Source organism: Daktulosphaira vitifoliae, unplaced genomic scaffold (genome assembly GCF_025091365.1).
Source record: "Daktulosphaira vitifoliae isolate Bord-2020 unplaced genomic scaffold, ASM2509136v1 Scaffold_4, whole genome shotgun sequence".
NCBI classification, from domain to species: Eukaryota; Metazoa; Arthropoda; class Insecta; order Hemiptera; family Phylloxeridae; genus Daktulosphaira; species Daktulosphaira vitifoliae.
In genome coordinates, this window is record NW_026099575.1 from 23,633,658 (window position 1) to 23,650,944 (window position 17,287).

The 17,287-nt window shown below is 25.7% G+C and overlaps 2 protein-coding genes across 4 annotated transcripts in view; both read left to right on the forward strand.

Annotated features, from left to right (window-relative positions):
- The window catches only part of LOC126904413 (A disintegrin and metalloproteinase with thrombospondin motifs adt-2-like), a 14,753-nt gene extending 12,068 nt beyond the window's left edge, over window positions 1-2,685 (forward strand). The window contains exons 16-17 of the mRNA XM_050683436.1: window positions 437-612; window positions 1,682-2,685. Of these exons, the coding sequence (XP_050539393.1) occupies window positions 437-612; window positions 1,682-1,918 (413 nt within the window). The 3' untranslated portion in view covers window positions 1,919-2,685. The remainder of the gene's footprint in view (window positions 1-436; window positions 613-1,681) is intronic.
- Window positions 2,686-2,804: 119 nt separating this feature from the next.
- LOC126904411 (lactoperoxidase-like) lies at window positions 2,805-16,576 on the forward strand. 3 transcript variants are annotated; one of them, XM_050683433.1, is made up of 14 exons: window positions 2,805-2,982; window positions 3,651-3,819; window positions 7,721-7,833; window positions 7,911-8,178; window positions 8,818-9,035; window positions 10,240-10,410; window positions 10,641-10,787; window positions 11,414-11,635; window positions 12,664-12,861; window positions 12,991-13,127; window positions 13,320-13,487; window positions 14,973-15,190; window positions 15,721-15,890; window positions 16,049-16,576. In XM_050683433.1, exons 1-14 carry the CDS (start codon window positions 2,877-2,879, stop codon window positions 16,282-16,284), a joined length of 2,541 nt encoding a protein of 846 aa, XP_050539390.1. In that variant the 5' UTR covers window positions 2,805-2,876; the 3' UTR covers window positions 16,285-16,576. The 3 variants fall into 3 exon arrangements, with proteins under 3 accessions (XP_050539390.1, XP_050539391.1, XP_050539392.1); XM_050683434.1 differs by having other exon boundaries at window positions 2,878-3,005; window positions 16,049-16,574; XM_050683435.1 differs by having other exon boundaries at window positions 2,883-3,005; window positions 3,666-3,819; window positions 16,049-16,574.
- Window positions 16,577-17,287: the final 711 nt, after the last annotated feature.

Genomic DNA, 17,287 nt, shown 5'->3' on the forward strand with positions numbered 1-17,287 from the left:
AAATAATAATTGGATCAAACGTTAAAATAGTTTGCTCGTAGATATGAAACACTTTTTAAATGTAAATAATCAGCAACGTTCAAATCAAATTTACGTAATTCATTTTGATAAATATCTTTAAAAAGAATTTTCTGTAATTTTATTTAATAAACTACATCAATGTATTATTAAACTAAAACTTTACTTAGAGTACGACGAGTAAAATATTTCAAAATATTGTCACAAGAAAAAAATTGTATTAATAATTATAACTAGTGTGGCAGTACACTATGTCACATTTGTAAAATAAAATGATACTTTTTTTGAGCACAATAAAAAAACTTTTTAATAAGTTTTATATTTACAAAGCAATATTAATTTTATTTACATTGCTTTCATACACATCCAATTACTATTATTAATTTGTTTTTTTTTTTTTTTGACACTGTAAACTTAGCAAGACCCTGGATGGGCTGTTCAATATTCTGTCGTCGTAAAGACACTGGATCGTATTATACACCGGCGCTTGATGTGTCAAATTTACCTGTAGATCCTTATTTTCCGGATGGGACCTGGTGTCATTCTGTAAACAATGAGAATTTCTATTGTTTAAATCACATTTGTACGGCTGAGGTAAGATACTATTTTACATTTAATAAAACTTTTATTAACAAAATGTATTCAAAGGAATCCTGCACGTTTGACAAATTCTATAACTCGTTATTTAGTGACTATTTTGTAGTACTTTTTTTTTAATTTTACGCTTTTGGATTCCAATAATAATATAAATTACAGTGTTTTTTTTATTTATAAAATAAATGAATATTGTGACTATTTAAGAAAATAGAAACTTTGAGTTCTATTGGAAACAGCATATCGAATTCAATTAATTTTAAGCATTTCAATAATTGTCAAAAAAAAATATTGGTCTTAATCCTCTATCTCTTCTAAAATAATATCAACTTAAGTTTATTAAAAGGAAACATAAATCATCAATTAACTCGAAAATAACAAAATAGTTAATTTTCTTAGTTAGATAATTTTCTTATTTTTATCTCTAAGTATAAATAAACCGCTCTACTGCTCACAAACTACTTTAAAATTGTTAATATCTTTTAAAATAGTCGTTCAAAAGTTGTTATCGACAGTAATTTTTTTATTTTAGTACTTTCGGTTTTTACAATTATTACATGTACAAATTTAAAATAAAAATTCAATATAAGTCAACTAATTTACTAAAATTGTTAAAATTTGCGGAAAACCAAAATCATTTGTAGTCCTGGTTTTAACAATAGCTCAGTTTATTATCATAGAAAATTGTGATTGTATTTCATTAATAATGTAATGTTTTTTTAATAATCTCAAATATCAACTGGTTAAAAATTATAAAATATTAATTTTTAATTTTATATTGTTTTTCTGAAAAATGTCCGAAAATCGCGTTAGAATCTTTTTATTTTCTGGCGACAAATATACATAATCTTTTATCCAAAAATAAAATTAAACGAAACTCGGTGTGGCATATTCATACTGTTATTATTCTACAATATCCTGTTAAAAAAAGTATTAAGCTTCCAGGCTTGGTTAAACATGTAAGCTTGACAGCTTGGATAAGTTTGACAGCTGTCCAGAGAGGTTGATGTATTTTTGTTTAGTGTACCAAATTAATTACAATTTGATAACGTATAAAAATAAATTACAGAACGATATGAAACGAACGGGCAAGAGTGCTTATGATAGTAATAATGACATGTCAATTGTAATCAATCAAAATGCAAAACCTCCTGGCCCATATAGTATCCCAGAAATACTTTTGCGGTATTTAAGTGTAAAACCCGATGGGACACCCTTGTTAACTACAATGAAACCTGAAAGAGATGATCATAAGTACTACGAAGGATGGTTAAGTAAAGACTATGTAGATCTACCTGCTGCATAGTAACAATATGTAGACTGCATGTAGAATGAATTATCACTGAAGTAGGGACAAAAATCTTTAGATGCGACCAATTATTTTTTAACTGTATATAATACTAATAACTTAATGCAATACGTGAACAAATTATATAAATTTAATTAATCATACATGAAATTTCTAACTGTGTGTGCTCATACCCTAACAGAAATTTTTATAAAATGTCAGTATTGACAACGGGTGAAGTATTGCAACTGTACTGGTCACTGACCGTTGGCTAATCCATACTAGCACAGAACTGGCTGACGTCATGTCTAAGTACTGATCCGTAGAGGCGGACAGTGCTTGATTGCCATTGCTGATAAGTAGAGGCGTAACAGCAGTTATACAAAATCTCTAGACTTTCCTGCACTGACAGATCAGTAGTGCAGGAAAACGTTATCATTCCAGACATAAGACAGTGTATTGGTGGTTCAGTGCTGGTAGTCGCTACTGTGCCAAAACTGCCAGTACAATTGCAGTGCTGTGCCCGTTATAAATTTCTGAATGGGAATATGAATAAATTCGTAAAAAAAAATTAGTCTATATACTTAATTAATATATTTTTTATTCTAGTTTACTATGAAATAAAGACTAAGAAATATTGTAAACATTTAAATTATTATATTAAAGAATTTTTTTGTCAATTTACAAGTTGGTTGTTTATTACTGGTGTACATTTTAATTTTATTCTTTGAGTTTATAGTTTAAATTAATAAGTACTTTACTTACTAAACAAAACTATAAAAGTTATAAACCATATTTCTTGAAAAACAATTTGTGTTTAAACTTAAAACTAACAAACATTTTTAAAAATTAATAAATAATAAATTTAAATATGCCACTAAGTTCAGTGTTAAATAATTTTTAACTTTTTCACTCTCTCAACCTTATCTTTCATCATCTCTAATGGTTAAAATGTTGAACAAGTATACACACTTGTATGTATGTAAATGGAATTGAAAGGCTTCTTAGCCATAATGATCATATTTCTTTCGGCAGCCAACTAAACTCGCACAGTTTTAATAATTCAACAAAAAACATCAAAGGTGAGTTGCTATCTTCAGAAAAGGTAAGGCTGTAATAATTTGTACAACAAATATAATTATTTAAAATTTTCCCATTGATTTTAAACCGACTAACATTTTGGTAAAATGTCTTTAAATTATACATTTATAAATATATTATGCCACAATATTTTGTTTTTATAATACATATTTTTTATTTTTCTTGGAAATATATATTTTCTTAGATTTCTAATAAGTTTTTTAAAAGACATTTTATATTAATGTGTGTTCACAATAACATATGATATATCTATGTATTTTCTAGTCCCAAACATAAAATTTATTCTTAATTAATTTTTCTTAGTAATAGTTTACTAAAATAATTTAAATTAACAATATTGTTACAAAAACTATCATTACAATTTATTTTTTTAATAAATCGATAGTTTATAAAAAAATATTTATTAATTTAACGTCTTAATTTTTTTTTTTTTAATTACTAATTACAATTTTGAATTGTATTATTTTAAATTATGTATAATATTTAAAAAAACTCATTCTTTTTTTATCCAATAGAACGATAAAGAATATGTGTCTGAAGTAACATGATACGAATATGTAGTTGATTCAGTATTTAACAGCTAACTTATATTCATGCATTAGAGAATAAATAATAAATAAACATTTTTATATATTTTTTATTTTAAAAGTAAACTTGTCATCAGAAAAGGCTACAAGAATACTAATGGCAACAGAAAGTACACCATTAACAAGCGATGACTTCTCCTCGATTTCCGCTTTACCATATGAATCGTTTTCAAAATATGATACTGAGCGATCAACTGTTAAAGCTAAATATTATATCTGCGCAGTGATTTCGTAAGTGTATTTTTAATTATACACAATCTCTTTCATACCAACAATAATTAAAGGCTTATACAAGATTTAACCAAGTATTTGTACATTGTAAAGTATGATCATTGAACTATAACGCAATATCTTTAAAAATATTAAATATAATGTTTATTTTCTTTTCGAAAGTTAATAGTTCCCTACGTTCTATAATTTAAAAAATATCGTCCTATTCCCTCTTTATCCATTAAAATTTGATCAACTTAAATTTTCTAAGTGGAAAATACAGAATGATTTACTTATTATGAACCACTTAATTGGAAAATAAAAATAATATTAATGATTTTTTATTGGTTTCTTTTAGTTTTCATTATCTTTTTCAATGTATCAAACATAAAAACATTTTGATGTACATCTCTTATACCTTATAAGGGTAACAATTTTCAAATGATAACACATATAACTAATTAGTTTGTTCAGTTAGATAATGATCTAGTTAAGAAAATCACTTTTGGACCAGTGTTTCAGATGTTATTGACATATGTATAACTAGGTGATAGAATGAGTACATAAATAGAACGTAAAAATGTGTTTGATAAATTGAGAGAGTATTAAACTAAATAAAATAATCAATAAAAAAATCATTAATAATATTATTTTTCAATTAACTGGTTCATAATGGGTAATCGCCCTGTTTACCCATCTTACAAACTAGAACGTGATTGTCTAATAATACTTTATTATAATAATTATTAAAATATTTTATTTAATAAAAAGACTGGTCTACAAATTATTTTATACCAGTATTTTGGAATTTATTAACGGTGATGCACGAGTCTGTTTATTTTTATATTTAGGCATTAATAGACTATTTTAGCCTTATTATAAAATGCTAATATTTTTTAAAATGTTAGTCCAAAAGTTGTTATCGACCAGTTATTTGTAAGTAGTTTAAACATATGTCTCCGTTAAAAAAACTTTTAAATTTTTATGTGAAAAAAGAAAAGGAATGACCAAATTGTTTCCTGGAAATTATAAACGTAGATAATATTAAATTATGAAAAAAAAAAATTATATTATGTTAAATATTGAATTTTGACATGTTTAATCTGTTAAAAAATCGAGCTTAAGCAAATATTTTAATTTTTTACTTCATAGGAAAATGTCTTAATTTTATTAATTAATTTCATCAATACAATAAAAAGAAACTCACAATTGATTAATCTATAAGTGCATTGGTAGAATTATTAGACTTTTAAAACAATATCATTTCTATTAGCGCAACCAAAAGTGGTTACATCCTCCTTCCCCTCGAGAAAATTTATGGTTATACCACTGATCAGTTATTAGATGACAAAAATAGTAATAAATATAATACAAATCAAAGGAAATGTGCAAACATATCATATTTTAACTTTTACTTTAAACTAGTGTTTAAAATATTAATTTTGTTGGAGTACTTACAATCTATTACATACAATACACGTTGATAACACAATACATTTTTTTAAAATTAATTACACTATATCTTAGAAGGATAGTTCTACACTAAGAACACCTTCAGACTTTAAAGTTTAAATTAAATATACAAACTATGAATAACAACTTAATTAATTTAAGAGTCACGTAAGAAAAGAAATATTTTGTTTAGTATATCATTTACGTTTTTATATTTTCTATGATAAGATGGAATATAATTACATAGATTTTTCTAAAGCTACTATATTGCATATTAATGTAAAAATAATATTTGAAAGCACATAGAGAAGAAGAGTTTCTGCAAAGTTCAATTTAATGATATTAAAGATATGTTAGCACAATAACAGAACACTTTTAAGTTAAATGTAAATAATAATAAAGTTTATTCCCAGTAAATACACAAAGAAGCTTACTCATAATACATTTAGCTGTGATCAAAATATGTTTAATTTTTTTAGCACAATGAGGATAAAACGAGTACAAATGCGAACATTATCAATTATTTACGATGATAGTTATCGTATATTGTTAACTTTTCAACGATAATCCATTTAAAACTACACAAAACAGTTATTCTCAAAATAAATATTAATCTTTAAATTTCAGGTTGGTTATTAGCGCGTTATATCAATTTAAAATAAAACCTGTGAAATTTAAAAAAATGTTATTTGTCGATTAATGAAAATTAGTATGACGGTTTGTTTTATAATATTGTGTATAATGAAAATTTTACAAGAATGGCCTCACGTTTCTATAACAGTAAAAAATTACAAAAATAATCACATAAAAAAAAACAAAGACCTATATTATGGTAATTATTTATTAAAGGTTAATTGTTTGAGTTCTATAATTTCATATTTATGTACTTACTCTTATATTAATACTTTATTATTTTTATTTTATATTACTATAACACAAATACAGTTTTAAAAAAATATGACGCAAGTAACCATATTATTAGTTAATTAAAATAGTTTAACTGATATATGTTTTAACCAATGTTAGTCGTTTTAAGAGTGTGGCTAATTATATCATAATATGGTTTTTACGAGAAAATGAAAAAAGGCAAAAATGTATGAAATTATTAAAAAAAATTATTGATTTTAACAATAGTATAAATATATTAACGAGCCTCATATGGTAGGTTAAACATTAGACAACCCGTATTTTACTGAGCTTAAAACACATTTCATTAGTTATTATGGTTATTATACCATTTTCACTGCTATATTGGTAAATTGACTAAGATTTTTTTTTCCAAAATTATTATATACATCTATAGAGTTTTTTTTTATCAGATATTTTGTCTCTTTTCAAAAGATTTTAATCAATAATTTTTGAGACAATCAGTGTTGTACCCCAAGTCAATTAACGGGTAATTTAACATTTAACTTATATCATGTTTGAAGTATTAAGACTATAATTTAAATTTATTTCGATTCAAAGGCGTTCTCTAGATTTTATTCTTAAGGTTCTCAGTCTTGAGAACATGTGTTTCCATATAGAGCATAGAATCCCCCTCCATAATAAAAATCATTCAATCGGAACAAAATCGTGTTTAAAAGTACAACCTGCTTTTTTTAGACACTTCTGATAGATTGTAATTGTAAAATTATACATTTCAAAATTCATAAAAATCTAGGATTAGAAATAAAATTAATTGTTGAATACTTGTCTATTATAAATATAAAAAAGTTATATTTTTAAGTATTTTGAAATTACTTTTACTATACTGTCCATTCTATTCAAGAGAAACATGATATAGTAGGCTCAAACAGTAATTTATTAGTTGTCGTTTAATTACTATAATCTCTAGCGTAAAAGGATACCAGTGGAGTGACTAATTAGGGGCTTAAATCCTTTAACAGTCCTTCTCGTATGATGTCATCTGAATTATAGTTGATACGAGTAGTAGTTATTAGCAAACATGTTAAACATTTTAAATTACTATTGTTTTACATAAAAACGTATACTCATAGTATATAATTTAGGTGGTAATTCACACTTATTATTGCTAGAAGTGGATCAAACAATATATTTTAACATGATTAAAGTTTATTAGAATAATATCAACATTTTCATGAAAGAAATCATGAAAAAAATATTCTGTCTAATCATTTAGATACGACATTCAAATATACTTCTTTATTCATCTTCAATAACAATGTTCATTCGAATTAGACATTTTTTTTTTTAAGAGCTATTTAAATAAAATTTAATGGGGTATACTACACGTCTAGTATATTGGATTAATTTTAAAATTTCAGCAGAGTACACCGAAAAAAATTTTAATTTACAGCTAATTTGATAATGTTCTTAAAAACACTCGTTTTAACATATACACAAAAAAAATAATTACAACTTAAAAAATTTAATTACATTTTTTATGCATTTATTAAACAAAAGTAAATGCATCTATACTAACGGCGTCTTTTTTAAATCTATTTAGGACTCTAGTGATAATGATTGTGATACTGGGAATAACATTCTACCCACCCAAGGAAACAGTACAGTCTGATGAATCCACGAATGTCTTATTGCGACTCAAATGGCCATTGATGGGTGAGAAGTCGAGTCAAAAAAAATTAGGGTAATGGTAAACGTTCAACTCCACTTAATATCTTTGAGTTTTGTTATAGAAAACTCAGCATTAGACACAGTAGATGAGGTGGCAGCAACATCAATTATTCAGAAGACTGTTATAAATGCGACTGGGGACTACTTAAAGTCCGCGGTAGAAGAAGGATATAAAAGTTTGAAAGCCAAAGAGGATTTAGAAAAAAACTTTCCAACAATTGATGAAGGGACTCCATCATACCGTCACCAGCAAGTGATGAAGTCCGGGCCAGAATCGATACGAATCGCGCGGCATGGTTACATCGAAAATATAGCTACTGAAAAATTAAGGTCAATATGAATTTGGGCAATAAACTTTTATCTTCTAACCTTTCCCACAAACTTTTAGCACTTTCGATATTCAAAATTATTTACATTAAGTACATATTTATATAAGTATTTCCACGTGTTTCGTGCTTAACCATTCTTAATTACGATTTTTCCGTTAGTTTCAACAAATAATTCACAAAATAAACATATTCTGGCAGTATTATCCAAACCTTTTAATGCTCTTTCATCTTTTATTTTTCACCAATGTTCAATATTTTATTAATTGCTTAAAAAACTGTAACTAGTAAATTTTATTCGTTTAATTAAAAATTTTTTTTCGGTTATAATCAAATAAATTTTAAAAGATAATCATATAAATCGTCGAATGGATTAATAAACTTTCTTAATTTATTGATGTGCAACGAAATATGCAGCACAAATATAATCCATTCTGTTTTAATTAATGTGTTAAACATTATCGCTGTAAAACATCAATTAATTAGATAAACAAATATTTATTTATAGTTTCCAACTTAATTTACTCCTAACATTCTACAATCGACGTTTTCATTCATACTTTTTATAAAAATAAATTATGTTGAACTTATCTTGAGTTCAATTACTCAAAATATTTATATACTGACCTATTACAACTTTTAGGGCAGCGTTAAATATTTCAAAAGAAAACAACGTTATAATTTCTTCACCAAATATCACAATATTTACCAAACCTGAGTGCAATAATAGGACGCCCATTGATTGTCAGGTACAATCTCGTTACAGAACAGTTGATGGAACATGTAATAATATTTTAGAACCGCGAAGGGGTTCTTCTTTAACACCATATCGTAGAGTTATTCCTGCAGATTATTCAGATGGTAATAATATTTGCATAAAATGTTTTATTTATTAAAACTATTAATTATTTAGCATAGAAATGATATTCTTAAATTTAAAACTACCTAAATTAAACACAGAAATGTCGACTATTTATTCAAATGAGCACAAGAATATCAAAATACTAATCTAAAAACAAATTATATTAGTTTATTGAAAAACTATAAATTATTTAAAATAACTTAAATCAATTTTTATAACACAGTACTGTATAATATTAGTGTTAATTTGTAATAAAAACTCAACAGTGAAAAACATTACTTATCATAATTTTTAATTTCTGGTAAATTTATTTCCTGTTTAAACGAAAAAAGAAATTTTCTAATTAAATAATTTCAAAAAACTATGATTCACTTATCTAGGATCCTACATTAAATTCGATTTCAGTTGCATAGTAACCCAAGGAGCAGGGATTGCCCTCTTAGTCGAAATAAAAGTATCATTATAGCTAAAAAATAACATAGTTGTTATAGATCTGGGTTAAATTAAACAATTTTTCATTAGTAATTTGATTTAAAACATAGAAATAATCTGTGAATTAAAAAAATCTTTAATAAACGATTTTATATTCTATGGTTATTTTATAGTATTATGTTTATTGTAATATAATATTATTGTACTTACAATATTATTTATTGCAAGTATAAAATTATGAAACATTAAAAATATTTAACTGTAAAAGCTAAAAAAAATAATAAAAAAAACGCTATACTTCGCGTATGTGTAGTGCAGAAAATAACATAGTTCCTGATATACGTATATGCAATTTTTTAGTATTTTTTGTGGCTTTTTAAGACAATATGTTTAATATTTTTAATTTTGACTGACGCATAAACTGAAGAAGATATTTTCCAAATTTACTGTTATGGTAATTTTTTTTGTTTATTGTAGTAAATGAATATGAATTACAATTATTCCTAAAAACTTATTTTTGTATATTATCAATAATTATTATTAATATAATACGCATTATCAAGGGTGAATTGTACTAACTATTTTTTTATGCCTTAAATGTTTTCTTAAAGTAAGCTATGCATACTATACGTCTGTATACTGTAAAAAAATTTGAACAAGAATTTTTTTTTATTTTTCATGAGAAAAAAGTATTTATCTCACCAATAATACTATCAAAACAGAGCACACTACATACTTTAATTAGAAAATATTATATAAAACATTTTTTAGGAGTCTGGAAGCCAAGGAAGTCAACAGATTGTCTCGATTTGCCATCAGCAAATATTATTGCTAATGAAATTCATCGACCATCCTTCGCAGAAGATAAGAACTTTACAGTAATGTTAGCGGTTTGGGGACAATTTATGGATCATGATATAACAGCTACAGCGCTGAGTAGAGGTAATTAATTACAATTTACAAAAAATTTCATTACTAAAATAAATGATAAACATAACTTTGTAAGAAATAATATAATTATTATTACATTGTTTACTCTCCTATTTATTTCATAAACTGTACATCGATAAATATAATAATTACGTTTACAGTACAGAATATAATTATTGTATTGGATATTAAAAAAAATTATATTCATATATTCAGTTTTGTTAAAGTAAAAATTTACATAGGCCATAATGGGAATTCAATATCTTGTTGTGGATCAAACAACATTACGCATCCTGAATGTTTTCCAGTAGTTTTACCATCAGCAAAAAATAATTGTGGACAATGTATGGAATTCGTGAGATCTGCCCCAGCGTCAACATGCAGTTTTGGTAAATTAATAATAATAATACCTTTTTTTTTTTAATTATAAGTAAAAAAAAGTAAATTTTTTCATTTTAATATTGTCTCTTAAAAACATCTGTGACATTTGTCTATTGTCGTTGAAATATTTTTTCTTTCTATCTGAACGTTTACCAAAAGTTTTTTTATATCCATTTGGCAGAAATTCAAGTTTTTGTTCGTCTTTTGACTCTCGTCTAGGGTAGTAAAACCATTTCAATAGCAAACAACTATTCCATGTATTAATAAAGACATGTACTGTACATTGGTACTTAAAGAATGATGTATTAGTTATTTTTCCTAATTTTTGACGTCATCTTTCATTTTTTCGTTTTTCAAATAACTACAGTTCATATACGCCATTTATTGATTTCTAAACAATTTCGTTTACTTTTTTCAACTAATATTATAAATTATAACTTTTATTTAAATTCTCACTAGTATAAAAATATATAAATAGCATCACATAGGATTTTATTACAGCACGATAGTGTGGTACATAAATATCAATTAGTGTGGTATACTACATTAATTATAAACTTTTTAAATTAAAACAGCAATTTTTTATGATTACATTAGATTTTTAATTTGATTTAAATTCATATACACGATTTAGGCCCCAGGGAACAACTCAATCAGGCTAGTTCATTTTTGGACGGATCTTCGGTGTATGGTAATTCACAAGACTTACAAAATGATCTCAGATCGTGGAAAGATGGGAAAATGAAAGTTTTCATTACAGAAAATGGAGCTCAGTTATTACCACCTAACAAAGACCCAAGTGACGGATGTAACGATAAAAATGAAATGGAAAAAGGAAGATATTGTTTCTTGTCAGGTGATTATTATAGTACCCAATTCATATAAGGAGAATATTTTTATTGATACACCATAAAAAACAATGCAAGTGATTACGGTTAATTAAAGATCTAAGAAGTATTATACTTTTACCATTTTTCTGTTTAATAAACATTTTACATAAAATAAATGATTTAATAGTTTATAAACGTATAATGAAAGGAAAAAATCTATAGACACGATTTAAGTTGAAAAATTATTATTTTCCCATTTAGAGATAAAAAATATATAACGAATATTTAAAATTTTACAAAAAATTATTATAAATACTTTCAAGGAAATTGAAAGACATTATTCTCACCTGAGTACGATAAACATGCTTCTTGACAATAATTGTGACATGAATACTTCATTAATAAATCTTATGAAATATTTTAGTCATAACTTAAACACTCTAAAAATAATATGATGTACAATAAAAGTTTTAAATTATATTACCAAGTTATGTATTTTCTAGAATAAAATAAAAAATATAAGAGGCGTTAAAATAAACTTCTTTAAGTAAAAAGTATGTTTAACTTTTTTCTTTACTTCTAATCTTACTTGACCAACTACAGTAAATTGATTAGTATGCTACCCAGAATGTTTTAGAGGGATAAAGAAAAATTCAGGACAATGAAGTAAAAACTTTTTAAGCCAATGAAGTTTTCAAAAAAAAATACCATCACAGATATGTTCTACTAAAGCCGTAGTTGCGTTCATGTCTTCAAGATCTTTTACCCTACGCACAAAGTTTGATGATCATCTGGTTAAATCTTAAGTCTATTTGATAAGAATAATTTATAGTTAACATTACAACCTTAAAATATATGTTTTTAGCTCCGTTCTTGGCATATAAGAAATATATAGATTTTAAATAACAATTTATTTTTAAGTTTTACATAAAAAAATGTAAAGATGTTTACGTTTAAATTTAAATTTTAAAAGAGTTGAAATTAAACTCAAATGGTTTAGTTGAATTTAATTAAAAAAAACTGTGTATAAATGATTTTTGTTTTAAACTAACAGGTGACGCCAGAGCTAATGAAAACATGCATTTGACTACTTTACATTTAATTATGGTTCGCCAACATAACTTAATAGCAAGTAAACTAATACTAATGAACAAACATTGGTCGGATGAACAAATTTTTCAAGAAACTAGACACATTGTTACAGCTCAAATACAGCATATAACCTATAATGAATTTTTACCAATTATTTTAGGTAATAATACAATGATAACAAAAAACAATGTGTATAAAATATTTGCAAGGAATGTGTCTCGATTTTTAAACAACTTAAAAACAATTTAAAAAATAAAACTTAAGCTTATAGATTTGTAACAAATTATAGGTGATGACCTTATGAAACATTTAAAACTTTATTCTCAAAAAGGTGAATATTGGACTGGATATAATTCTTTGACAGATCCTAGTATCAGTAACAATTTTGCAACAGCTGCTTTTCGTTTTGCACATAGTCTTATACCGGTAAAATTATTACAGTTTAAAATCATGAATAAAAATGAAATTAGTGAAACATTAAATTTATTTTCAAAATGTTTACTCTCAAGAATACAAAATATGTTAGAATGCTAAACAAAATATACATTTTTTTTTTTTTTTTAATATTATAATATTCAATTATTACTACGCTGTGTGTTATTTACATATGCATTGCAGAGTATTACAAAATTCTTGAAAGATGACGATAGTAATCCGGAATATGTGGAAATGAGAAAAATGTTATTCAACCCGTATAAGCTGTATACGTGCGGTGGGGTTGACAGTGTCATTAGAGGAGCAATGAACACTAGTGCTGGAAGAGCTGATGCATATTTTACACCCGAAGTAAGCTATTTTACAAATCACATGGTTGTCTTATTATGCAAAAAGTTATTTATGTACAGCTAACAAAAGACATTCATACCGAAAGTAGATCATTGATCTGACAGAATATATTTTCATATTAAAACAAAATATGAAAACTTTTTAAAAACACGTTTAGATATAAAGATTTAAGGAATATTTTCACAATTAATTGATTTATTTATATAGTTTCAGAAACATTAAATTATTATATGCACCATAATATGATGTATAGTAAGCATGTAATATTACATATATATATATATATATTGTTTTATTTTGTAGTCTGATCCAACTAATTAAATATTTAAAAATACAAATTTATGTACTTATCCCTATAAATTACACCTGGTTACTTTTGCCATAGAGAGTTCAATCAATTGATAAACTACCCCACTGTACCTATCTATTAAACATATGTTAGATTAAAGTTTGTTTTTGAAGTATTACACAACAAGTATACATAATACATTTTATAATAAATATAAAAATATAGTACCAAGAACTTATAAGAACTAATGTTTGTATTCGTATGTTCACATGTATTGAGATGCCTAATGCACTGGACCCTATTGGTAATGACTTTGAGGCATTCCATTAACAATTTTCATTTGCCCACCAACATCGGTTAATTAAATAACCCGAATAATTATGATACCTATTCTTATGAGTTCTCAAGTACCTCATATTAAATTGTAACTTTCATCTGAAACCAACAAGTCATAAAATGGAACAAGTATTAAGATCCATGAGGTTTTTACGCTACACAATTATTTATTTGTCAAACTGACCAGAAAAATTTATTAAAATTTATCTTGACATACATTTAATATCAAACTCGTATACGGTAAACTTCAGTAGCGTGCTCAGAATTTTTTTATAAGCGGGTCACAACACATTAGTAAGTGTATACTGCCTTTTCCAAATTGTACGAGTTAATAATTCTTGTCATATTCTCCATATTTTCAATATCTAACCTATCTTTTTGGACGCATTCTTAAATTCACAATTATGACCGCTCATGAGTTAGTTTAACCCATCTAATACATTTGCTTCCATCCCCTTAAGTAGTAAATCTGATTGTATACGTATTACTCTTATTGAGCTTATAGTTCAACAAAATATATTTATATTCCAATGAGTTTGCTTTTCTCGTTTAAGAAAAAAAAGTTGCACGCTAAACATTATTAATCAAAAGCAAAGACGCAACAAGGGGTCCCAAAGTGAGTATTATAGGGCCATTTCAAATTGAAATCTGCCTCCTTGAAAAATTGTATGAGCTTTTCAAAGTACAAATTTCTGAATTTTAACAAAAAAATTTCGAAGCCTAAGACTCAGGTATTCTAAAGTATTAATTTGCCAACTTTCTTTCTAGTTGCGCCATTCTAAGTTGTTAATTATTGAAGTTGCCGTTCAATTTATTTTTATTTCTAATATAAATATAAAATATGTCTTTATAAATTACAGATAACAAGACACCTATTCGAAAAAACTGGTTCAAATAGTCAGAAAGGTCAGTGTGGTTTAGACTTAGTATCATTAAACATTCAAAGAGGACGGGACCACGGTTTACCAGCTTACCCTCATTGGAGAAAATTCTGCGGGTTTCCAATGCCTCAAAGCTTCGACGATTTAAATAATGTTATTGAATTTACGACGTTACAGAGAATGAAAATGATATACAAGTAAGGCGAATATATGTTACGGCAAGTGCTTCTGTCATGAAATTTTCACAAAATAAAATGATCGACTCAAGGATAATCATTTTTAAGGATTCCTTTTTACATTGACTTAAAAATAAACTGCGTATGTTTACCGGAGAATCATATTATTATGTAATAGAAGCCAGACTATAATATTACTCATCTATAACCACCACGTTATGTGAAACGAAATTATTAATAGCTACAATATAAAAGCATATTACATTTTATTTAGTTATACATTATAAATTTGCACAAAGTACTGAAAATATATATTTTAAACATAAACGTACTCACAGTTGGTAAAATTTGTAAATAAATTAACGCTATTGACGTTGCCTGGAAATTTTTGTAAATGTCATTTACAGATTTTTAACAGTATTATAAATTCAATAGTAATTATTTTATATTTAAACTATAGCATTAGTTTTAGTAAAATGTATAAAAAATGACTACAAAAAATCGTGGGTATAATTATTATTGACTATCTCACATATATTTTTTTTGTGTAGGTCAGTGAACGACATAGATGCATACACGGGATTGGTTTCAGAGAAACCTATACGTGGAGGTTTATTAGGACCAACAATCACTTGTCTGCTGGCTGATCAATTTCTTAGAATTAAAGAGGGTGACCGATACTGGTACGAAACCGATGAGAAACCGCAAGCTTTTGACGAAGGTAAAATTATCTGCTTGCAAAAAATATAAAGACCGTTTTAAAAGCACCCGGTATTTGTTGGAATAATGTTATTTATAAATATTTATATACATAAAGTTTTAATGTATGGGTTTGTTTTCTATTAATATTTTTTACGTGTGTGTATTTGTGTAAAACAGATCAACTGTTAGAAATTCGAAAGACCACATTTGCTTCAATAATTTGCGACAATTCCGACGAAATTACAACCATTCAGCCGTACGTGATGCACAATTCCCTGAAAATTGGCAATGAAAGGATAAGCTGTGCCAGTTTAATAAAAATGTCTCTTGATCCGTGGAAAAGTAAAGAAAACAACACAACTACTGCAAACACTGATGAAAAATCACAGCAAACGTCAACTAAACATGTATAATCATATTAGAATCAAAAATTAATTATACCCACAACCCGAAAAAGCAATAATAAATTAAGGGTATTGTATTATTATATTTTGAATGTTTTTAACAATTCTAAGACCATTATGATACCATCATACTATAAATTCATTTTCAATAATAATTTAATAATAATTCTTACTTAATCATCTGTGTAAAAGCACCAATCTAAATATTTTTATTTGAAAAATATTTGACACTTTTAGATAAAACTAAATGTGTTATTTTTTTCTCTTTTTTTTTACAATAAAGAGAGGACTTTAGTGAATGAAAATTAATTTATAAATACTTATAAATATAAGTAATACTAACAGGAGTATATATATATTTAATTGTACATATTTTGTAATAAAAGTCTTATTTGTACAATAAAATACCTATTATATTTAAATAAAGATAAATGTAATAAAAATAATTGCTTAATAAAACATTTTCCAATAAAGTAGTATTTCCTAAATGAAAGAAACCCACAAAATGTCAAATATGACCGAATGGCCACAAATTCGTATTTTAAAGACCAGTGATAAATAGCATTAATTTGCCCTTTAAAATGTGAAATAGTACCGGATTTCTTTTATTAAAAAAAAAATGGTGGTAGATAGCGCTAGTTTAATTCTTGTCTTAAATTATGTTTAATAGTTTTCATTGGGTAAATTTTACCCAAATGAATTTTAGTATTTTATTCAAGATAAGTCCAGAGCAACATTTTTGGAAAGACTTTTATAGTGGGCTCACACCAAAAGTCCATCCCATAAATAAAAAAAAGAAAGAAATAGAAAAAAAAAATTATTGACTAAATATCAAGCAGTTTTTTTAAAAATAAATTTATTTTATAGCGACCAGTTTTTTTTTAAATTTAGCTCTACAATAGTTATAAGTAATATAATTAATAAATAATATATATTGTCGGGGTGGCGCCCATTTATATAAAAATTTCAATGTTTAATGCAGTATAACATACATTCTACTATGTAAAATTAT

Coding starts and splice junctions, on each gene's coding strand:
- LOC126904411 (XM_050683433.1), top strand. CDS start 2,877: ATGTATGTAAATGGAATTGAAAGGCTTCTTAGCCATAATGATCATATT. Junction 10,788..11,413: donor AGCGTCAACATGCAGTTTTG/GTAAATTAATAA, acceptor TACACGATTTAG/GCCCCAGGGAACAACTCAAT. Junction 12,862..12,990: donor ATTTTTACCAATTATTTTAG/GTAATAATACAA, acceptor AACAAATTATAG/GTGATGACCTTATGAAACAT.